Source organism: Coregonus lavaretus (assembly GCF_964263955.1).
Source record: "Coregonus lavaretus genome assembly, chromosome: 12".
Classification (NCBI taxonomy): Eukaryota; Metazoa; Chordata; class Actinopteri; order Salmoniformes; family Salmonidae; genus Coregonus; species Coregonus lavaretus.
In genome coordinates, this window is record NC_139999.1 from 24870902 (window position 1) to 24895306 (window position 24405).

General features: G+C 42.3%; 2 protein-coding genes across 3 annotated transcripts in view; one reads left to right on the forward strand and one right to left on the reverse strand.

The window, feature by feature from the left end:
• Positions 1–1061: 1061 nt before the first annotated feature.
• Positions 1062–7097, reverse strand: LOC311138980 (guanine nucleotide-binding protein-like 3). Its single transcript, XM_084173794.1, has 15 exons — positions 6904–7097; positions 6642–6700; positions 6153–6293; positions 5938–6054; positions 5761–5853; positions 5452–5587; positions 5238–5341; positions 4911–5061; positions 4417–4504; positions 3958–4135; positions 3707–3849; positions 3359–3495; positions 2209–2363; positions 1836–1905; positions 1062–1557 (listed from the first exon to the last, which is right to left on the reverse strand). Exons 1-15 carry the CDS (start codon positions 6914–6916, stop codon positions 1454–1456), a joined length of 1689 nt encoding a protein of 562 aa, XP_084029920.1. The 5' UTR covers positions 6917–7097; the 3' UTR covers positions 1062–1453.
• A 15258-nt stretch (positions 7098–22355) lies between these two features.
• LOC311138463 (ankyrin repeat and SAM domain-containing protein 1A-like) overlaps positions 22356–24405 on the forward strand; it is a 30985-nt gene continuing 28935 nt past the window's right edge. For both annotated transcript variants that reach the window (XM_084173149.1, XM_084173148.1), the window contains exon 1: positions 22356–22956. In XM_084173149.1, the coding sequence (XP_084029275.1) occupies positions 22666–22956 (291 nt within the window). In that variant the 5' untranslated portion in view covers positions 22356–22665. The remainder of the gene's footprint in view (positions 22957–24405) is intronic.

A 24405-nucleotide genomic window follows, 5' to 3' on the forward strand; every position in this document is an offset into this window, starting at 1 on the left:
GTGTTAACACTGTCACTGAAAGATACTGTCGGCTGCAACTGTGTTAAAACCGGTTAAAACCATTTGTGAAATTAGTTTGACCTGATCAGAAAGAGGGCTTTATGTTTCTATAACCGTACCGCAATTTATAACCTATTTACGTTTAGATGGAGTATTTGGTTGTTTTGGCTGCCAAGCCAATTCGCTTCTAAACAGAAGATGTAAGGTCCTTGGACTATAAGGATTAACGTTAAACTCCGTTAGTCCATTATTGGGCTTCATCTCAATTCTAAAGTGGCCTTCCTTCTGTCTTATATTTTCACATCAATGCAGATGCAGCTACTTAAGACTGAGATGCATCAATGGTTCTGTGCTTAGCTTCACATGAGACAAGATAATTTATATATATATAACATGAAGTAGTGCCATACTGAATACATTCTGTGTGCCTATGTGTTCAGGAACTATCCCGTGACAATTTGCCAAGATCGCCTCTTTCCTTAGACCTTCACCTTGATGCATTATGCAGTCAGAACAAGGATCAATGTTTTGTTACTGCCGATTGTCTTGCACTTTAACTCTTTTGCATATCAGATTCACTACCACACAACAATTAGTTAGACAAGCCTATAGCCTACTATCCTTTCTCTTGATTGCATTTTGCAGTGACATGCCTTTTCGTTAAGGATGGATGTTAAACACACAAACCACTATAGTATCAATACATGTGCAATAGCTGAAATGGTTATGAATGGGATAACATTGTCAAATAGCTTATTTACACAATCCTATGGTTTTCATTTGAAGTATTATCACACACTACACACCTAATAACAGTTCATATGGTGTTAAATTGTTACATGTCATTTTTCTTTACTTTGTACAAAGGATTCATCTAACGAATGTTAATATTCAAATTGTCATCCTTTTGTAAAATAAGCTTAATAAAACAAAGTTAACCACCTTGAGTCTTTAACACTGTCAACCTAATATCAACACCATGGCAAACTAAAATGGAACATCCTACATGGGGTTGAGCGGTTGTATTCATCACCATTTTAACTGGAATGAAAAAGCACAACTTGGGGCAAAATATGGATCAATTTATGTGTTCAGGCTATATACACAATAATTCACAATGAACATTGACAGATCTTAAACAATTTACCGCTGGACATTTACTCAAAAGGCAAAACATTGTTAACTCATTTTACAGGTTACATCCACACACAGGCCTTAAAAACAGTCACTACAGATGGTGTCAGTACAGCTAGTAAGGTTTAGATGTGATGAGAGTTGAGAAACAAAGGCTGCGTTTACACAGGCAGCCCAATTCTGATATTTTTTTCTACCAATTGTTCTTTTGACTGATCAAATCTTTTTCAGAGCTGATCTGATTGGTCAGAAAACCAATTAGTGAAAAACAAAATCAGAATTGGGCTGCCAGTCTAAAGACAGCCAGAAGGACAGACATTCATTTAAAATCTGTGTTGAAGTCATAGGCATCATTTGTCTGGACTGAGGAGAGGTCAATGTTGACTGGGACAGGAACCTGGAACCTCACTTTGGCTGGTTCTTCTGCAGAGGAGAAATAATTTGTTAAGTGATGTTGACAACACACTTGTTTGCAAATGTAACAGGAATGAAGCTATTCCCTGAAGAAAAAATATATATCCATTTAATTCTAGATTCCAAGCAAGGTTCTCAGTCTGGCTCAGCAGTGGGATCAGAGTTGGATTAGAAGTCTTCACTTAAATTCAGACTTGCTTTATTGTCCTCATCTCCACACAGACTGATCCTATATATTAATTAGGAACATAACAGGAATTAAGCTGGTCTCTTTAATAGTGATTTACTTGTGACTGGTGTCTTTATCTGTGGTTCATCCGTTTCATCTGCATCAGACACCTCTTCAACCCCATCAGCCTGAAATTAAGAGGAAGATATTGTATTACAAAGGCCTTTATTTCTTTGCAGTAATAGCTCAGATTTGCCCTAAAAAGACAAGTGGTTTAGACATTTTATTTAAAAAAATTAAAAAAAAGTGTATTTGATTGTAAATTCCAGACAAGGCACTCGGCTCAGCAGTGGGATCAGAGTTGGATTAGAAGTTTTCACTTTAACTCAAGACTTGCATTATTCGTCTTCATTTCCATGCTAGCACAGACTGATCCTACTTTTATCCGATTTATCAGGTGATAAATAAGAAGCGTAAAGATTTTCAGCTACCTCTTGGTTCGCACAGCTACCCTCCATCTCCTCTTCTTCCTCAGTGGGCCCTTGAGCAGGTTTGTCCTCAACCACGTCACTGTCACTCAGCACTCCGGCGGTGGGGCCTTTAGACAGAAGGACAATGCTGCTGGCCTGGTTTGGGAACTTTACACCTAGGGGCGAGTAGGTCAGTCATCACATACACTGAGTGCACAAAACATTAGGAACACCGTCCTAATAATGAGTTGAATCCTTTTGCCCTCAGAACAGCTTCAATTTGTCGGGGCATGGACTCTACAAGGTGTCGAAAGCGATCCACAGGGATGCTGGCCCATGTTGACTCCAATGCTTCCCACCATTGTGTCAAGTTGGTTGGATATCCTTTGGGTGGTGGACCATTCTTGATACACACGGGAAACTTGAGCGTGAAAAACCCAGCAGCATTGCAGTTAACACTCAAATCGGTGCACCTGGCACCTACTATCATACCCCGTTCAAAAGCATTTAAATATTTTGTCTTGCCCCTTCACCCTCAATGGCAATCCATGTCTCAATTGTCTCAAGGCATAAACATCCTTCTTTAACCTGTCTCCTCCCCTTCATCTACAATGATTGAAGTGGATCTAGCAAGTGATATCAATTAGGGATCATAGCTTTCACCCGATCAGTCTCATGGAAACATTAAGTGTTCCTAATGTTTTGTAAACTCAGTGTACATCAGGGTTTCCCAACTCTGGTCCTCCAGTACCCCCAACAGTACATTTACATCATTTAGCAGACGTCCTGGACAAGCACACCCGATTCTACTTGTCAACTAATCATCAAGCCCTTGACAAGTTGAATCAGGTGTTTTTATCCGGGGCTACAACAAAAATGTGTCCTGCACGGGGTACTCAAGGACCGGAGTTGAGAAACACTGGTGTACATCAACACAGACTCATTCATTACTGGGCAGCAGGTAGCCTAGTGGTTAAGAGTGTTGGGCCAGTAACCGTAAGGTCGCTGGTTTGAATCCTCGAGCCGACTACATGAACAATATGCCAATATGCCCTTCAGCAAGGCACCTAAGCCTAATTACTCTGGTAAGTCGCTATGGATAAGAGCGCCTGCTAAATGACAAATGTATAATGAGAATTCTTCTATTAGAGAAAATACTAAATTAACACACTTCTTAAAGTCTCCTCATTGCTCTTCCTCAGCTTGTCCAAGTCCCAGCCCTTCTGCATCTCTGTTACAATGTCTTCAGAGAGGTATGTGGGAAGGCTTGGCTTCTCAGGGGCTTTGCAGTGGTAACTCAGCTTTGCCCTGTAGGTTAAAAAAAAACCAAGTATTTACAAAAAATACATTTCATTCTAGTTTCCAGGCGAAGTACTCAGTCTGGCTCAGCAGAGGGATCAGAGTTGGATTAGAAGTCTTCACTTTAACTCAAGAATTGCGTTAATTATCCTCATTTCCATGCTAGCCTGACCCTACTTTAATTTGATTGGTGACAAATTGTGACGATGACAACACTCACCCTGTCCAATCATTGAGGAAGGTAGAGGCAGCCAGCTCTGTGTTGGGGACTCCACCTTTCTGCAGAAATCCTCGTTTCTTGGCAAAAAATGATAAAAACTCCAAAGAGTTTCTGAAGTCTGGAACATTGTACTGAAGCATTACCTGAAAGACAAAGTCCAGGATTAACTATTAGTAGGCTCAGCAGACCTAGGGCTTGATCTCAAACTTGGCAGTAACATTTCCACACACCAGTGATCTCCCCAGTCTCACCTGTTGCTTGTTGCACTGTTTGAGCAGGGTCCTGACGGCCTCTAGAACAGTCTCCTGCTTGTCCTCCACCTGGAGACTCCTCAGCGCCATGGCAGCTTTTGGGTTAGACTGGGCCGCCACTACCCCAGGGCTGTCAATCATCTTGACATTTTTAGAGATGTGGACATCTTGAAAGCACCTGCAAGAGTCAGACATGAGGTGTGTTAGGTGGTAAGCTACAAATGGCACTCATGCATTGAGCAAATTCAGGTAAACAGACATAGCCACGGGTTTCGGACTGTTCTGCCCTAATTGGCAAGACCCAGATGAGGTGTATGAAGCTCAGTGTTGGATTGAATATAGACTCCATAGTTTTGTCAGATCTTCAACTTCATCATGCTTCATACAATTCCTTACCATCTGCGAATAGAATGGACCCCATCTCTACCATGAATGCTTGAATGGTTCAGCTTCACTCACCTGGTGATCCCTCTCTGGACTCCTGCATTACAGGCCCTCATCCCTTTCAGGCTGTTGATCAGACTGCTCTTCCCCACATTGGGGAACCCTGAGGGGACAGCGGAGGACATGAGAGATTCAAGTAATAGACAACAGGTATTTATACTATGCAGGACAAACCCTTAAAGATTAATCATCTTGTTGTCATATAACAGACATAACATGCATGACAGGCTAATGTGTGCATACAGTATGATAATATAATTTGATAAAATAAACTGAAAGAACATAAGACGGATCAGACAAAATATGACATAGGGTACACAACAGGGCACTGCGATCGCTATGGATGAGATCAGCGTTGCATTATTAGTCATCACAGACATCAGTAGTTCACATAAATCATCATAATTTCTTAACCACAACACTTTAATACCACCACTTGAGAGCCATACTAATTAAGGAAGGAGATGCAGTTTATGTCTAAATAATGGTGAGGGGAGTAGCTTCCTTACCGACTAAGCCCACTTTTACTGAGCCCTCTCTCCCTGTCCCATTTGCATAGTCTCCCAGGAGCTGGAGAAGACAGCTGCTGCCATAACAGGCCACTCCTTTGGTCTGGTCTACTACTCCGTTAAGAGTTGCAAACCTAGCCTTCTTCTCTTGCTGTTTAACAAACATAAGCATTTATGATCAATATTCAAATAGTCTACACAGTAATTACCAATATTCTACATTCTGCAAGTGTGACTGAAGTTGGTCATCAATATGGATTCCCCCCCACATAGTCAGTGAAATTAATTCCATTAAAATCTTAGGCACTGCATGTACATAGTCCATACCACTGTTTTATCCTGTAGTTGTGTGGACGCCTTGAACACCACAGCTGGGAACTCAAGCTGAAGACACTGCAGCCACTTCTCCACATTCTCTTTAGGGACAAGATCTGTAGGATTTGGAAAATTTAGTTTATGGTAAGTTGCATTACCGTTTGAACAAAGATAACACAAAATCTACATATAATTGACATGAAAGACTTATCCATAAGGTTATTACCTATTTTGTTCAACAGGAATAGTAGCTTCTTGTTTCCACCCCTCTTCAGTACAGCTTCCTCTAGCTGTGGACATCTGCAGCCAAGGGGATCTCTGGCGTCTAGGACTTCAATTATGACGTCAGAGGCATCGATCACCTGGAAAAAATATGAGAGTAGCCTAATGAATATCGATCCATAGGGACACTCCGGTAGAGCATGTCGTTATTAAAGCTTCTGTCTTTCACAGCAACTGCCAGACAAGGGCTATACTTTCCTTGCCTGTGCACCTAATACCAACTGAGACATTTAGATTGAATCATTTTAGCTACCTTGTTTAATTCTGAACAAAAGTGCTTCTTTGAATTCCTTGGGTCACTCTGTTTCACCATCTGTTTCACAAGGTCCTCCTGTGACGGTAACTCCTGTGGAGTTAAAATGTGGAGTTGTCAAGCTACATGGAGTGCATGATTTTTGATGCCCTTCACCTTTTTCCAATTTTCCTTTACCTTTCTAGCTTTCTTCACTTTGGTGTCTCCATCACTACTGGCAGCATTTTCCTTCTTCCTCTTCTGAGCCCGTTCTTGTTGCTTGGCAAGCTTCTTTTTCCCTTTTTCTTCTTCAAGCTGAGTTGGAGAGAGATGAGAACGCATTCATTTTAGGCGTAATTATTTTGCCCCCTAAAATATGAAAGACACGACCCCAAAACAGTTCATGAACTTACCTTTAACCTCCTCTGTTCTGCTTCCCTCAGAATATCCTCTTTGAAGGGTGCTTTGTTGGGAACTCCAATATCCTTTTTCACTTTTTTGCCTACTCCTTTCTTTTTTGCTTCTTTTTTTAGTTTTCTGTTGTGTTCCCGGACCTAAAAAACAAATTGCATAAATCACGACAAGACTTTGTTTGCGCATATATCTATAGTTAACAGTACATAGCTGATTAGAACAATATATTGAGTTAGCTAGCATACCTTATTCAACTAACGTTAGTCAACTATTCATCATACCCCTGAATAGATAAATCATGTGAACTAGTTCAGGGCTACAACACAATTGTGAAACGTCTGGAGGTCCCCGGAGGAGAGGTTTTAAAACCAATGAGCTAGCCAACTTAACGTTAGCTAGCTACTTCATGACAACATCAGCAACAGCTACCGTTAGGAGTAGCCTAAATATAGTTAAGTATTGACAGTAAAGAGTGCAAGTCACAATACCTTTTTCTGTATTTTATAACGTTTGGAGCAAGACACACGTTTACTTGCTTTCTTTAACCCTGAAAAACATTAAACACATGCATGAAATTCTAGGGCTAGCTAGCAAGCTAATGCTAGCCAGCATGGGTCACTAGCTAAGTGTTGGCAGGCTAACTGGCAATGTAAATTTATTCAACAGAATCACAACGAAGACAATATTATTTGTGATTAATAAAGAAAAACGAATGTAGAAGCCAAATGTAAAGACTTCAGCTACACTTACCTGGGCGCTTCATTGCAGGACTGTGGTTATGGCAATGTGGCAAAAATTCTGCTGCACGTGGAACTAAAGGCTATCCTACATGTTTCCGCTTCCGATTTGGTCATCTTTACTCATCTGCAGCTGTGCCCAGCAGATGGCGCCAAAGCAGTATTTTACTCACTTTGACTTCATCCAGGTGGGTGCCACTATCACATCTATTTTATAGGATTTAAGTTCAATCAGTGCAATACAATTAATAACCATAGCAATAAACGCAAGAAGTCATACTTTACTAAAACTCTCTCTCGCTCTTCAAGCCTACTCCCTGGGGGGCCCTGTCTCCCAGTCAAAATCACTCACCCTTGGACTCTCCTTTACTCTTCACTGCCTCAGCCTAGGAAACGTTTTGCCCCACTCGAACTCAACCTGTCTCTCTCTCACAGGGCAGTAGGGCACTTCGGCTCCCCAGCTGCATGGGTGCCCCCAGAGTTGACACACAGTGCTTTCTCTACCCCAACTTCACACTCCCTGTAACTATACCCTCCTACACACTTCTCACATCTTGGGATCTCTCTCCTACACACTGCTGCAACATGTCCGAATCCTTGGCAACTAAAGCACCGTAACTGGTTTTGAACAAAGGCCCTCACAGAATAGCTGATATAACCCAACCTGAAACTCTGTATCAAAGTTCAACAAGACAGACAGTGTATCCTCAGTCACACCATTGCCACCGTGTCTACGTCTCACCAAACAGCTGGCATCACAAACACCAGGAATATTATTTCTCATCTGATCCACCTCTACACTCACCGTCATTGATTACTCCAGCGACTGTCCGTAAAGTAGAGAATCCCACACAAGCGTTTGGACCTTTAGCAGTTGGATCCGCAGCCACTCCGTATTGAAATTGTATTTTACATTTAGCAGACGCTCTTATCCAGAGTGACTTACATGAGCAATTAGGGTTAAGTGCCTTGCTCAAGGGCAAATCGACAGATTTTTCACCTAGTCGGCTCAGGGATTAGAACCAGCGACCTTTCGGTTACTGGAACAACGCTCTTAACCACTAAGCTACCTGCTGCCCTGACTGTGCTGTAAAATGGCTCTACAGATCCAATTGGTCAGAATTTTGCAACTAATTTACCAATTACATCATGCTTTGTGTTGCAATCCCATTGTGATTGGTCCCGAACCCATAGGAGGTCATTTTTAAATGTAATAAACCCTACTTAATTTCTCTTTCTGTAAAACCCCCAGGGCTGAAGTGGTCTTGTTTTCAACCAAGAAGCATTTTTATCAAGTTCCACTCTCCCCCGATAGTTTCTGAATTTCCTGTTCACTTTAGGCCACAGATCTTGGCCTACCGTAAAATGTATTATGTAGCCTATATTTTATGGAATTATGTAGAATTGGCACGCAGTATTCCCAAATTCTTTTACATTATTTTCTTGTATCAAGGGAAGTAATATACAGTACCAGTCAAAAGTTTGGACACACCTACTTCCTCATGAAGCTGGTTGAGAGAATGCCAAAATTGTGCAAATGTCACACCCTGGCTCTGGGGACTCTTAATTGTTGAGCCAGAGTGTGGATTTTCTATGTTTAGTTTTCATTGGTTTTTGTTCTAGATCGTTTAGTTTCTATGTTGGCCAGGGTGGTTCCCAATCAGAGACAGCTGTAGCTCGTTGTCTCTGATTGGGGACAATACTTAGGCAGCCTTGTGGCATGTTAGGTTGTGGGATCTTGTTCCGTTAAGGTTTTGTGTTAACCTAGGACTTCACGTTTCGTTTGTTGTTTTGTTCGTGTTAAGTACGGAATAAAGTATGTACGTTTATCACGCTGCGCCTTGGTCCGCTTCATCAGTCAACGATCGTGACAGCAAAGCTGTCATCAAGGCAAAGGGTGGCTACTTTGAAGAATCTCAAACATAACATATATTTGTTTAACACTTTTTTGGTTACTACATGATTCCATATGTGTTATTTCATATTTTGGATGTCTTCACTATTATTCTACAATGTAGAAAATAGTAACAATAAAGAAAAACCCTTGAATGAGTAGGTGTGTCCAAACTTTTGACTGGTACTGTAAATAGAACAACAGCAGTTTTTCTTTAAGTATTACTCATGGTGGGACATCCTTGACTGTAAATCTAATGGACACAGGGACCCATTATGCATTCTCTTCATAATGTCATAGGGATTGGAACATCACTGCACTGAAATGGACAGAAGCTTCATTTACATTTACATATGTTGAGCATGTGCTGTTGTCCGTGTGTCAGCTGGAATCCAATGGGTTCTTTATGATTATTCAATTGTACCATGAAGTGGAGCAGTGCCCGAAGGGGATGAAGTGGAGTGGGGAAGAATGTTTGTGACTGAAGCTCTATGGGCTGGTTTCCCAGACACAAATAGATTAAGCCTAGAACTGGACTAAAAAGTGCTTTCAATGGAGAATTTACATTGATAATGATTTTTAATCCAGGACTAGGCCTAATCTTGGTCTGGGAAACTGGTCCTAAAAGATAGGGGCCCAACCATAAGTATATGGGCCCAACAGTATGACAGAGCTGCCCTTGATGTACAAAGGTATCAAAGATTAACACAAAGAAAGGACTTCTTAAAATCAAAAAGGATTGCAAGTGCATTTGAAAATGACTATTGAAGAATACCAGGACTCAAAAAGACACTAAAATCTTTGAATATCTTCCAATTGTTCATGGCTATTATGAATCCAGATATGGATTATAGTGGGCTTCAAGAGAAAGCACAGCCATCCCTTGATGTTGCTATTACTATCGGTTAGTTCACACTCTCCTCTTTGATATTCCTGTCATGCCATTGGACACATTACTTTGCAGAATATTAAAGCTCAGAACATGCAGGGGAAGCACTCTGTTAGATATCCTCTCCAGACTCGGACTCTTCTCCCCCTCTTCTCTTCAGGCCATGAACAAAAAGGGTGTGAATGAGAAAGAGTGAAGACCCTGGATCACTGCTCATACAAGAAGACTATTGACTTCAGGTTAGTGAATGACTCCTACCACCCAGCTTTGCCCACTAATGTTGACACAGTGTTAGTCAAGTCCCCCCTAATGTGTCTGTGATGCATCTTCTCCCTCCAATATGTAGTCGATACCTTCCTCACAGTTTCACACTCAATTAACCACTACCATTACCAAGAAGACTGTCATGTTATAGAGACTGAGAGTGTTCTAGGGACTTCTTTCATGCAGGAGGTAGTCGGAGGGAATTATTGACTATAGTATTGATTATGGGGAGAAGAGGGAGTGAGCTGTCTACCAATGCCAGGCATGGGTGGCCAAAGCCTTGATAGAGTACCCTCCAATCCCCCCCACACCGCTCTCCCTGCCTCTCTCCCTCCTTCTCCATCTCTCCCTGTCCATCCCTGTTGCTAGCAACAGCACTCTGTAATTTAATCCATTTAGACATGGCTCTGGATCAATATCCATTTTCCTGGGCCTTGGGGATGGCCTCTTGATTTGCTGTTCTCTCACGGTGGCAGGATTAGCAGCCAATGAGCCGGCGGCGTCTGTCTTCCCTGAGCCAGCAGGGCTACACAGATGTTGCATACCAGAGCATGAGAGGAGAATACAGAGCTTACATCTGACGCTCACGCACTCTGTGTTGTGTGACCTCTCATGTGTGTTACTGGATTACACAAACATGGGTGTACCGTGAAGTAGTCTGGAGTTGGTTTATAATGGGTTTATATTCCCATGTTTGAATGCCACATACTGGCACTCTTCATATAATAGGAAAACTCAGTGAATTGCATTGGATTACAGGCCCCCTGTAGCTCAGTTGGTAGAGCATGGCGCTTGCAACGCCAGGGTTGTGGGTTCGTTTCCCACGGGGGGGCAGTATGAAAAATGTATGCACTCACTAACTGTAAGTCGCTCTGGATAAGAGCGTCTGCTAAAAGACTAAAATGTAAAAAAAAAAATACAGCAAGATCTCTTTCACTTAGCTGTCCAATGCATATAGGCCTTTCCACTTGTATTGAGCATTTGAATGGCATCACGTATGATTTGATGTAGTGGCCCATTACAAAAGAGATTATTTCATCTCCCACTCTCATTCATTCAGAATCAGAATCTGATCACCAAGGGGGGAACGATCAATGCCACCCAGTAAAGTATGCATATCTTTTTTTAAAACTTTTATTTAACCAGAAAAAGCCCATTGAGACACATAGTCTCTTTTGCAAGGGAGACCTGGCCAAGAAGGCAACAGCAATCAATATAGCATTACAAATTTGAAAACATACAATACAATCAGCAAAACAACATGATCCATCCTACAGGAAACATTTACATTCCTCTTGAACAGTGCTACGTTATAAGGAACAGTAATTCTCCTACACCTGCTCCTCTGCCTTGTGCATCTCCATGTATTATAGATGGGCTCATTAAACATTCAGAGTCAACATTTGCATGAAAAGTATTTTCTACTTCACAGCCCTGTTTTTTGAAAAGTTAAAGGGACAGGTAAACAGTTAGCTTTTATAGCTCTAGTATTTAACTACTGTATCTCTCCAAAGAGGTAGATTAAAATGGGTTGTGCCTGATAGGTCAGCTTTAAGATCGTCTAACCATTGTGGTTGGTGTGGATGTTGAGGGGATTTTTTTGCCGATATATTATGTTGGTATAAACACAGTAAAAAAAGTATTTGTCGTTATGATGATGATTTATGCTTTGGATTTTTCTTATTGAATCTGGAATCCTTAACCGTATAGTGTGTGATGATTTGTGATCGCTATAAACAGCCAATGGGCATCTGAAAGGAAAATGTAATGTAGAGTAATTGACTTCTCATACAAGTGTAAGTGCTTTGTAAGTGTTTTGCTGTCCCCAATTCAAAAGTGTCACTGTAATTGTGGAACAATGTAACTTAATTACATTTTCATATAAACTCACGTCATATGGAGGGACCTGAATTTTTTATCAACGTCTTTATCACATCGTGCCATATGTTTTTAGTGCTCTCTGTATACAAGTGGCTATGACAAGTTTCATCCTGTGAGTGAATTCCTGCCTTGCGAAATGTCCAGCCTGTGCCATCACACAGATACCTCCTTTTCACTCATCAAATCAAATCAAATTTAGGAAATGGCAGTTTTCAAGTTCTCACCCTGTCCTTCCTCTCCTGTGCTCTCTTCCCCATTTATTCTGAACCATTCTTTCCTTTTGAACTTGTCCTGTATTTAAACACTTTTTTATGACTTCATATTTGGGTTTTCCTCAGCGGAAATGCATTGAAATGGCCACAACGACAAGCACACAATCCAATTGATAGTGATCATAGTCACGCACACACATGCACCTTTATGTAGCCTAGCCCACAGCGCCTGGGACTGGGGGGTTAAAGTGTGAGTGTAGTGGGATTTGGGCATTTTCCCTCTGACCCTGTTTACATTTACATTTACATTTTAGTCATTTAGCAGACGCTCTTATCCAGAGCGACTTACAGGAGCAATTAGGGTTAAGTGCCTTGCTCAAGGGCACATTTACGTCATTTAGCAGACGCTCTTATCCAGAGCGACTACAAATTGGTGCATTCACCCTATAGCCAGTGGGATAACCACTTTACAATTATACATTTTTTTTTTTTGGGGGGGGGGGGGGGGGGGGGGGGGGGGGGTAGAAGGATTACTTTATCCTATCCCAGGTGTTCCTTAAAGAGGTGGGGTTTCAAATGTCTCCGGAAGGTGGTGAGTGACTCCGCTGTCCTGGCGTCGTGAGGGAGCTTGTTCCACAATTGGGGTGCCAGAGCAGCGAACAGCTTTGACTGGGCTGAGCGGGAACTATGCTTCCGCAGAGGAAGGGGAGCCAGCAGGCCAGAGGTGGATGAACGCAATGCCCTCGCCTGGGTGTAGGGACTGATCAGAGCCTGAAGGTACGGAGGTGCCGTTCCCCTCACTGCTCCATAGGCAAGCACCATGGTCTTGTAACGGATGCGAGCTTCAACTGGAAGCCAGTGGAGTGTGCGGAGGAGGGGGGTGACGTGAGAGAATGCTCCCCCTGTCTCCTAGCTTAGCCATACCCTTTTCACTCATGCATGAATCAACAGAGATACTGTACCTTCACATCATCTCTTGGTGGTACAGTTTTCATTATGATGGTTGTCAGTGGTTAAGAAATTACAACCCTCTGTCATATTAGCATTGACCAGATCAAAAGAAAATAACATTTCTTCTTCTCTGTCAATCAATACCAATCTGGAGTGAAATTGAAAACTCATCATCCATAACTATCTCCCTCTGAACATAGGAATAATGGTGTCTAATACCAGCGATTTGCTCATCGAAATGTGTGAAACTACTTTTATAGAGCTCTGCAAGGGAGAGGATGTAACACCAGTGTCTGTATCATTTCATTGATTTCCTTCCTTCCTTTTGACAGAAGCTTTGAGACAGATATTGATGAGGAGCCTTGGACAGACAGGTCTTTTATGAATGAACACTCCTGCCCAAACCTTGAACTTTTCTAAATTGCTCAGTAATAGTTTTTACTGAGCTATCTAATCAATGATGATTATGGATTATAATATATAATTTATATATAAATGCCTGGACTATTTACAGTGAGGGAAAAAAGTATTTGATCCCCTGCTGATTTTGTACATTTGCCCACTGACAAAGAAATTATCAGTCTATAATTTTAATGGTAAGTTTATTTGAACAGTGAGAGACAGAATAACAACAAAAAAATCAATAAAAATGCATGTAAAAAATGTTATAAATTGATTTGCATTTTAATGAGGGAGATAAGTATTTGACCCCCTCTCAATCAGAAAGATTTCTGACTCCCAGGTGTCTTTTATACAGGTAACGAGCTGAGATTAGGAGCACACTCTTAAAGGGAGTGCTCCTAATCTCAGTTTGTTACCTGTATAAAAGACACCTGTCCACAGAAGCAATCAATCAATCAGATTCCAAACTCTCCACCATGGCCAAGACCAAAGAGCTCTCCAAGGATGTCAGGGACAAGATTGTAGACCTACACAAGGCTGGAATGGGCTACAAGACCATCGCCAAGCAGCTTGGTGAGAAGGTGACAACAGTTGGTGCGATTATTCGCAAATGGAAGAAACACAAAATAACTGTCAATCTCCCTCGGCCTGGGGCTCCATGCAAGATCTCACCTCGTAAAGTTGCAATGATCATGCAACTCTATGTGGCCTAGCCAGTCTCCAGACCTTAATCCCATAGAAAATCTGTGGAGGGAGCTTAAGGTTTGAGTTGCCAAACATCAGCCTTGAAACCTTAATGACTTGGAGAAGATCTGCAAAGAGGAGTGGGACAAAATCCCTCCTGAGATGTGTGCAAACCTGGTGGCAAACTACAAGAAACGTCTGACCTCTGTGATTGGCAACAAGGGTTTTGCCACCAAGTACTAAGTCATGTTTTGCAGAGGGGTCAAATACTTATTTCCCTAATTAAAATGCAAATCAATTTATAACATTTTTGACATGCGTTTTTCTGGATTTTTGTTGTTGTTATTCTGTCTCTCACTGTTCAAATAAACATACCATTAAATGTATAGACTGATCATGTCTTTGTCAGTGGGCAAACGTATAAAATCAGCAGGTGATCAAATACTTTTTTCCCTCACTGTACATTTTGGTGAATGTCTTAACCAATGGGTTAAAGTTATGTATAGAAACCCCAGATGTAAAATAGTAAATAATGGTTACTTATCAGAAAGTATTGAACTGTCAAGAGGAGTTGAACAAGGTTGTCCACTGTCTCCATATCTATTTGTTATGGCCATCGAAATGATAGCTATTAAATCAGATCCAACAATGATATCAAGGGGTTAGAAATCCAGGGCTTAAAAACAAAAGTGTCAATGTATGCCAATGACTCTAGTTTTCTCTTAAGTCTGCAATCTGGATCCCTGCACAGTCTTACTGAAGATCTAGATCACTTCTCTAGCCTCTCTGGACTATGATAAGTGTACCATATTACATAATAGATCGTTAAAATACACAACATTTACATTACCTTGTAGTTTACCAATAAAATGGTCTGATGGTGAAGTATACATACTTGGTATTCATATCCCTAAAGAAATAAATGAACTCAATACAACACATTTGAATACAAAGTTAGCAAAAATTGACAAGATCTTGCAACCATGGAGAGGTACATACCTGTCTATTCATGGAAAAATTACACTGATTAATTATTTTGTCATATCACAGTTTACTTATTTACTTATGTTGCTGCCTACTTCAGATGTCTAATTTTTCTAATTAAATTAGCAAAAACATTTTCACTTTATTTGGAACGGTAAGCCAGACAAAATTTAACTTGCTTATTTATTTTGGGTAAAGTATACATATAATTAATACAAGTTTGGGGGGGGGGGGGGGGGGGGGGGCAAACATTATTATTAAAGCATTAAACCTCTCACTAAAAGCTTCAGTCATACAAAAGTTATACTTAAACCCAAACTGCTTCTCCAGCAGATTAGTAAGAATGGCTCACCCGCTGTTTAAAAATGGCTTTTTTGCCTTTATCCAGATTACAACCTCTAATTTTTGTTAATTGAAAATGAAACCTTATTCAAAGTATCGCCTTTTCTAAAACAAGCAATACAAAGCTGGTTACAATTTCATTTTCATCCTCCTGAAAAGCCAGATCAAATATTACAGCAAATACAGCGCATTCAGAAAGTATTCAGACCCCTTGACTTTTTCCACATTTTGTTACATTACAGCCTTATTCTAAACTGGATCAAATTGTTTTGTTCCTCATCAATCTACACACAATACCCGATAATAACAACGCAAAAACTGGTTTTTAGACATTTTTGCAAATGTATAAAAATAATAATAACGGAAATATCAAATTTACATAAGTATTCTGACCCTTTACTCAGTACTTTGTTGAAGCACCTTTGGCAGCGATTACAGCCTTGAGTCTTCTTGGGTATGACGCTACAAGCTTGGCACAGCTGTATTTGGGGAGCTTCTCCCATTCTTCTCTGCAGATCCTCTCAAGCTCTGACAGGTTGAATTGGGAGCGTCGCTGCAAAGATGTTCGATCAGGTTCAAGTCCAGGCTCTGGCTGGGCCACTCAAGGACCTTCAGAGACTTGTCCCGAAGCCACTCCTGCGTTGTCTTGGCTGTGTGCTTAGGGTCGTTGTCCTGTTGGAAGGGGAACATTCGCCCCAGTCTGATGTCCAGAGCACTCTGGAGCAGGTTTTCATCAAGGATCTCTCTGTACTTTGCTCCGTTCATATTTCCCTCGATCCTGACTAGTCTCCCTGTCCCTGCAGCTGAAAAACATCCCCACAGCATGATACTGCCACCACCATTCTTCCCCGTAGGGATGGTGCCAGTCCCCTGTAGCTCAGTTGGTAGAGCATGGCGCTTGCAAAGCCAGGGTTGTGGGTTCGTTTCCCACGGGGGGCCAGTATGAAAAATGTATGCACTCACTAACTGTAAGTCGCTCTGGACAAGAGTGTCTGCTAAATGACTAAAATGTAAAATGTTTCCTGTGGACGTTACGCTTGGCATTCAGGCCAAAGAGTTCAATCTTAGTTTCATCAGACCAGGCCTTCTGGCAAACTCCAAGCGGGCTGTCATGTGCCTTTTACTGAGGAGTGGCTTCCATCTGGGCACTCTACCATAAAGGACTGATTGGTGGAGTACTGCAGAGATGGTTGTCCTTCTGGAAGGTTCTCCCATCTCCACAGAGGAACTCTGGAGCTACCAACTGAGCTACACAATTGATGAGGATTTTTATTTATTTAATCCATTTTAGAATAAGGCTGTAACTTAACAAAATGTGGGGAAAAGTTAAGTGGTCTGAATACTTTCCAAATGCACTGTATTATGGTTAAACTCAAATATACTGATTGATAAAAAAAACTTTCTTTATGGAATTTTTCTATTGTTTTAATGTATGTGTTGAAATTGTATTGTGTTGGGCTAAATCATCGACCAGACCAATATGTAGCAGCCACCTTAGTGATAGTGATGCAAGTGATGGCCAATATCATTATCATCATTTTAATATCACCTCCGGGCACTTGGTCAATGTCATGTTGTCAAGGTCGCCTATCACTGTAAAGTGACCTCACTGTCAACCATCAGCACTATCTACTGTATGTATTAATTCCCCTGCTTTATCATTCCTACCTTCCTGCTCTTCATTTTATCTCTCCACTTGTTTCGCTCCATCTATCTCTCTTTTCTTCTATCTGGATTAAATCTGTTTTCTGAAGCTTTTCTATCTCATTAACATACCGCCAATGAAACTACCACTAACCTGATTGTGATTGTGCCGTGCAGTTAGTTAAATATATATTTCAACAGTATGTGTTGAGGATGGACCTGGAATTGTTCGGAAAAAGATCAGAGCATGAGTATTTGACAGAAAAGCAAAGAGAATACTTCATCAGATTGTTATTATTATTTATTTTATTTTTACTGTTGATATTTTTTCTTTTTTGTGGTGTTGTTCTTCAAATTATGTGCCAAGTGCAATAAAAACGGGAATATGTTTAATGTCTCACTTGCCATTGTCATCACTGACTCCTAATGGGAAATCCACAAACATGGAACTGTGCCTAGTATTGTTTTCATCGCGCACAGAATCAAGCATTAACTTGCACAGGAAACCCTGCTCTTTGCTGGCTCTTTCACACACACACACACACACACACACACACACACACACACACACACACACACACACACACACACACACACACACACACACACACACACACACACACACACACACACACACACACACACACACACACACACACACACAGTGCGAGTACACACAAACACACACAGTCACAGTCATGTATTCACATAGCATTTTCCTCTTCTCATTCCCTTTTTGCATACAAATGATGGTATGGTGCAATGCTGTGCTTTGATTTTTACTTTGGAGCTGCATGCTAACTCTACATCGGGATATGGCCAGAAGCAATAACTGCAGTACATGATCCCAAGTTGTACAAAATCAAAGTAGCTAATGTGACTAAAATACTGTAGTTGCTATGAATCTCATTGTCTACTGGGATGATACAGTATTTAGTGTAGTTTCCAGCCATGCCAGTGTGATGGGCCATATGGCTTTACTGGACCATTTGAATTAAAGAGATTGCTTCCCAACACCTGTCCAGTTAAGCCACTTAAACAGGATCCCTATCAAGTTCTTAAGACTGGAAGGGGGAATAAACCAAGGTTTATAACCCTTGTGAATAGGAAGGACTTGTCAAGATGTGTATCTACCTTTGCATCGGATGTCATTTCCTCTATTACTCTATGTCTCTTCCACAGTTCATCTTGCTTTGTTTATGAACATATTCACATGTTTTCCAGAGGTGACCAGCCCCTGTTTGTAGAGGAAAGACATTGGTGGCATGGTGTACAGTCTCGGTCTGTTGGGCTGTCGCCTCTCGTCTCTCCTCTGGGATGAAAGTACACTGATAGATATTCAGTGCTGGGTTTTCACTCAGCCATGCGTGCTTTCCTTCACATTCCTCTGCTGGGAGGTCAGCTCCATCTGTGACAGTTATAAGCCTCTTACAGGACTGCCTGTCCATCTTGAATGAGCTCTAAGCTGGTGGATGTCCTTTGTTTTGTATCTGTGCTGACCTCAGACTACCTTGATCTTTTATGTTTTGTGTATGTCTGAGTTGTTGTAGATTAGGGTAATTTGATCTTGTTTCCAGATGGACAATAGGCTTACTCTGTTCCTTACACTGTTAACCCTCTTAGATGTAAAGTCCCCTGTTTAGGGGACCTGCATGGTTTTGGTACCGGTTCCGACCGACATTTTCACTTATAAATCGATCTGTGGACACCGTAGATTGAAATGGCTTGCATTGAGCGATAACCCTGTTTCCCACTGATACAGTACTTGACACTTGAAGCTGGGATGTCCCTCCTACCATTTTATTCGCTGCTCCGACTGTCCATCTACTCCTGGCTGAACCCTACGCCATAGCCACTGACAAAGCACATGCCTGCAACCCTTACACCGTAGCGTAGCAGGAGAGAGTGGTTTCATCACCGTAGCACATTCAGAGATCGATGTAAGCCATTCATCTAAAATAATTCATAGATTTTAAACAAACAAAACAACACTTTCTGTTTGTCATAGGACAACATTAATACGAGATGAAATGTGAGTTCCTAACGAGTTCAGGAAGCCAAGCTAGAGCTCTGTGAGATCTTCACAGCAATGGGGGCAGACATTTTGATCTAGAGAGATCTTGAGAAAATATGCTAATGTTCTCTAACACTAAACATACAAATATGTATTTTACAGTTATAAGGAAGGTGAACTCTTATAGCTAGTCATTTTATAATTTGATTATACTATATTTAGAAAGCATATGTCAAGTAAAGCCTTATTCATATAGTTTTGTTGACTAGGAAATATATCATATAAAATGGGGCGGCAGGTAGTTTAGTGGTTAAGAGCGTTGTGCCAGTAACCGAAAGTTTGCTGGTTCTAATCCCCAAGCCAACTAGGTGAAAAATCTGTCGATGTGTCCTTGAGCAAGGCACTTAACCCTAATTGCTCCTGTAAGTCGCTCTGGATAAGAGCGTCTGCTAAATGACCAAAATAAAAATTATTTTCATATTTTACTGTGTACTAGAGCTTGTGTCCTCAAAAGTGACTACACCACAGCAATTTATAACTATTTTTACCATAAAGGTGAGATTTTAATCTTCTTGGAGTATGCAGAATTACTAGTTATTGTTCATGGCCCTCATCAGAAATACTTTTGGGGATTATGTAGATTACATTTGTGATTACATTTAGCTACATTTAACTGGTTTAAATAATTTAACATTATTGAAAACTTGTGTTTTAGTTCAAACAGTAACTGTAAGCCTACATAACTCTTACAGATCATAATTTAATTACTGCTTCACAGTCCAACATGTATTTTCAACCACACCACATTCAGGGTGAGTGCTGTAAATGAGAGTGCTGAGATACAGTACATGTGACAGGTTGACTTTGTAAGAGCTTCTAAGTTCTAAGAGGCTGAGAGTCAGTGTCATGGCCCAGGCAAATTCTCAAAATCCCTAGTAAGACTTGGTGTAAGCTAATAGAGTTCTCTCGTGATTCTAAAGGATGGACTTCTCATATACTGCAATGAAATGGGGTTAAAATATTCATAAGACATAGAGAAAGTGTGGTTTCATTTTATACAAGGTGTCTCTGAGAGGTAGGCACTAGGCAGTGTTTGTCCTGTTTTCCTCATTTTCACTAGTATGAGTTAGCTTGGTTCTAAGATTTGTGTTCGAGCCAAACAGCTTGCTTCACAGAAGGCAATAACATCTATGGCTGATTATCTTTATAACACAATGGACCCCCTTTCACTTCATAGAATGAATGCAGGTCATCTGGGGCTTGTCGAGATGATGTAAAGCACCAGGTTTGCAAAGAGAAATAATGATTTCAAGCAGGAGGGAAGTAATGGAACAACAGAGTGTTTCTGGATTCCTGCAGTGTTATGAAAATGTAAACTGAGGGCCTTGGGATGCATAGGTGCAAAGTACCTCAGAGACCAAATGCCAAAGAACCCTAAAATCTAAAATGCAGTTGTGAGTCAGAGAGCATACAACACACTGAAACACAGATAGGTGCTTGCGTTGCGTTTGTTTACTACACTGTGCTGCTGTGTTTGCTGTCTGTGCTTCGCTTGGTTGGAGGACTGTGTTCATGAGTCATTCTCTCTGCCCTGGAGCTCTGCAGCCAGATGAAGGAGCATACGTATTTCTTTCTTCTTTTGGTACCTCTAATATACCATTAAGGCATCATTACATCTCTGTAAACATTTATTCTATGCCCAGAACCTTTCAAAATGGTTATGAATAATTAGGTTTATTTCACCTCAGTTTTTTAGTCATTAGTCTGTGCCCAGTGTGTGTTATGTTATACTGAGGGGTGCGGCTGAGTTCAGTGCTGAGCAGTGCTCTCTCTGTCTCTCTGTCTCTCTGTTTCTGTTTCTCTGTTTCTGTTTCTGTTTCTGTTTCTCTCTCTCTCTCTCTCTCTCTCTCTCTGTCTCTCTGTTTCTGTTTCTCTGTTTCTGTTTCTCTCTCTCTCTCTCTCTCTCTCTCTCTCTCTCTCTCTCTCTCTCTCTCTCTCTCTCTCTCTCTCTCTCTCTCTCTCTCTCTCTCTCTCTCTCTCTCTCTCTCTCTCTCTCTCTCTCTCTCTCTCTCTCTCTCTCTCTCTCTCTCTCTCGCCCTGGCTCTGATGTTATCCCTTGTGTCATGTACATACCAGTCCTACCCAAAGGGAAGAGGTGGGCGGGGCACAACAGGGAAGGGGTACACAGTGCATGGCAGCGGGTGCTGCTGATGGCTAAGGACGCCTTACAAGAGAGCCTTTTGTCAGAATCAACCCCTGATGAATAGACTGCTCAGTATATGAGAGTGTGTGGGATCCGTTCTGCATTCTTGTCAAGCCATCAAGTCTCTTCACCCATTTTAACCATTGAAATGCCTGGCAGTCAACTTCAAATGCCTAATGGAGCAAATATCTTGACCAGAAAATATACTTGAATTCATTCAGGGGCTTATCCAAGACCCAGTGGTACAGCACACAGAACGTGGTGAAGGAATCCTCGCAGGCAGCCCTTCCTCTGAACAGGCAGGCACCCAGTGCGTCAGTAACCTGATTACCCCAGCTGTCAGTCTTAATAAGGCCAGGCCTCAGATCCCCACCACGGGACGGGACAAACTTGGTCCTCCGATAGGGATTCAGAGGACAGATGAGGAATGGGACGGCAGCTCTTCTCAGAACACAGACAGACAAAGACAAAGTGTGCAGGTATGGTAAAACCTATTAATGGGGATTTCACATGATGTTGTTAAGGCTATTACAGTTCCTGAAAGCAGCTGTTGTGAATGACTTACTAACTGTTGCTGTGTTAGATTCATTTTTGAAAAGCAAGCACAGAGCATTCTTTTTAGAACTGTATAAAGCAGCTAGACTCCTTTGAAATAGTCAGAATCTGATTCTATTGTAGTGCCTTACTGGGATAATTTTCTGTGTGTGTGTGTGTGTGTGTGTGTGTGAAGGGGGGGGGGTATGTTTGTGTGTATGTTTGTGTGTGTGTTGTGTATCACACTCATTTCTTGATTTTCCTTTTGTCACTGGTGTCTGTTTCATTCATCCATCCTGTTGGGAATAGTCTTTCTTTCTAGGCAGTCTTGTTTGAAACCCGACCATTTGAAAGATAGTATGTTGCTCAAGAATAAGAGAGAAGGCTGAAAGAGAAAGAGGAGGAAGAGAGCGAGAGAAAGCAAGAGAGAGACATGCAGAGAGGGGAAGGAAAGCATAAAAAACTCTGAGGCATCAGTCACTAAGGGGAGGGCAGCCGGATACAACTAGTGGGTGGACCCTGATGATTGTATCTGAGCCATGGACACACGCAGCAATCCTCTCTCTTACACGCTCCATTTCACAAAATGGAATAGATTCAATATGTTTTAAACAGGAATGATTTAGTAGGCAGATTCTTATTAGTGTCATGACAGAGATATTTCCTGTCACACTGTTTCTTACATCACCCCTTCTGTCTGGCTTTTCCTCAGAATTCAACAGAAAGCTCTGTACAGACTGAGACTGCTGGATCCTGCAGTGTTTTACAGCCCTCTCTGCACTGACCACTGGTATAGGAGGAGAGACTGCTGCCTGAGGCCTGGGTACAGGGAGGCTAGGATCCTAACACTGCCACACAGGCAGGCAGCTCCACAGTAATGTCAGCCTCCCTCTTGGATGCTGATGCCATCTATGCCACGGTGGTCCACACTGCCAAGGCTGAGGCCAGGGAGTCGCCAGGGAAGGTGGCTGTGCCTCCAGTCAGGCTGAAGCCTCCGGGGGACCTGAAGTTGACCCGCAGACTCTCCAAGTCGGACTCAGACCTGTTGGTGTCTCCCCTGTGTGAGGAGGATGGGGGTCTGAACGGCTGCAGTGAGTCTGTGGCTAATTGCAGTTCTGGGAACAAACAGATGGAGAGATCGCCCTCCTTCGCCTCCGAGTGGGATGAGGTAATTCTCTGGGTTCTCTGGGTGGGGTGATAGGCAGGGATTGGCACTGGGAGAGTTTATGCATAGACAGGCTTCCAATATAGCTTTTTAACTCCTTTAGGGGAAGAGGGGAGCGGGTGTAGTAAGGAGGGGGAGTAAGTAGAGGGTGGTGTTGTAATGAGTGATAAAGAGAGGAAGGAAGAAGAGTGATAGGCAGGAGGGAAGGGGCAGCAGGGGAAGGGGCAGTAGGGGAAGGGGCAGCAGGGGAGGGGGCAGCAGGGGAAGGGGCAGCAGGGGAAGGGGCAGTAGGGGAAGGGGCAGCAGGGGAAGGGGAAGTAGGGGAAGGGGAAGCAGGGGAGGGGCAGCAGGGGAAGGGGGAGTAGGGGAAGGGGCAGTAGGGGAAGGGGCAGCAGGGGAAGGGGCAGCAGGGGAAGGGTTAGTAGGGGAAGGGGCAGCAGTGGAAGGGGCAGTAGGGGTAGGGGCAGCAGGGGAAGGGGCAGTAGGGGCTTGACATCTCTTCTGTTCCCCCAGTTTCCCCTGCTCTCCAGTAGGCTAATGCAGGCCACAGCCCCAGCCTCAACACCTACTTCAATCCTGGTCTGACGCTGCATTGTGCTGAACTCTAGTCTAGATAGAAATTATTGTATTTTCTGGCTCATCCCGTCCCCCCAGCCCTCTGTTCTCCTCTCTACTCTCCCCTCTGCTCTCTGACAGGACTGTCTGGTTCCCTGGCCCCCTCTCTGTTCTCCCCTCTTCTCTCTGCTCTCTGACAGGACTGTTTACTCAGGCCACGCTGGGTGGGGTGTCCTGTTCTGTTCTCAAGGGCATCCTGTTTTGCAGCTGCCCCTGTGTGTCTGTTTCTCTTCTAGACTCATTTGGGGCAGGGTGGGGGGAGAGGATGCAAGGGCAAAGACTTACTCAGACTTACTCATAAGGAGATCAACAACGTCCCGTCCCCTTCGGACAGTCCAGAGCTAGTGTCTACATACACACAGACAGGAAGAGAGGAAGCCAGGGGTGACACACACACACACACACACACACACACACACACACACACACACACACACACACACTGCATACTGCAATATGTTGGAGTAACTGCAGAGGAGGCCATATTCCTGTTGAGATTGGTTTGCTCTCAGCCCTTAGACACACTCAGTATTAGACTACAGCATGTCCAGCAGTCAGAGCCTGAAATTCTCAGCTGGGCATTTTTTTCTGTCCACAATTGTCTGGAGTCATTTATAGTTGTAATTCCTTGTCATTATCTCGCCTTGATTATGTTTGTCCCATTTATTTGATTTGATATAAAGGTTATATTTTGGCATAAGAGCAGTCCTCCACGCGGGAGAGCACTCTAGCAAACAAGGGATCATCACACACTATGCTGATGACATGTATGATGACATTTGTGATCAACAGCTTTACATCTTGAGTACATCTGTTAAATTCTCTAAAGACACATCT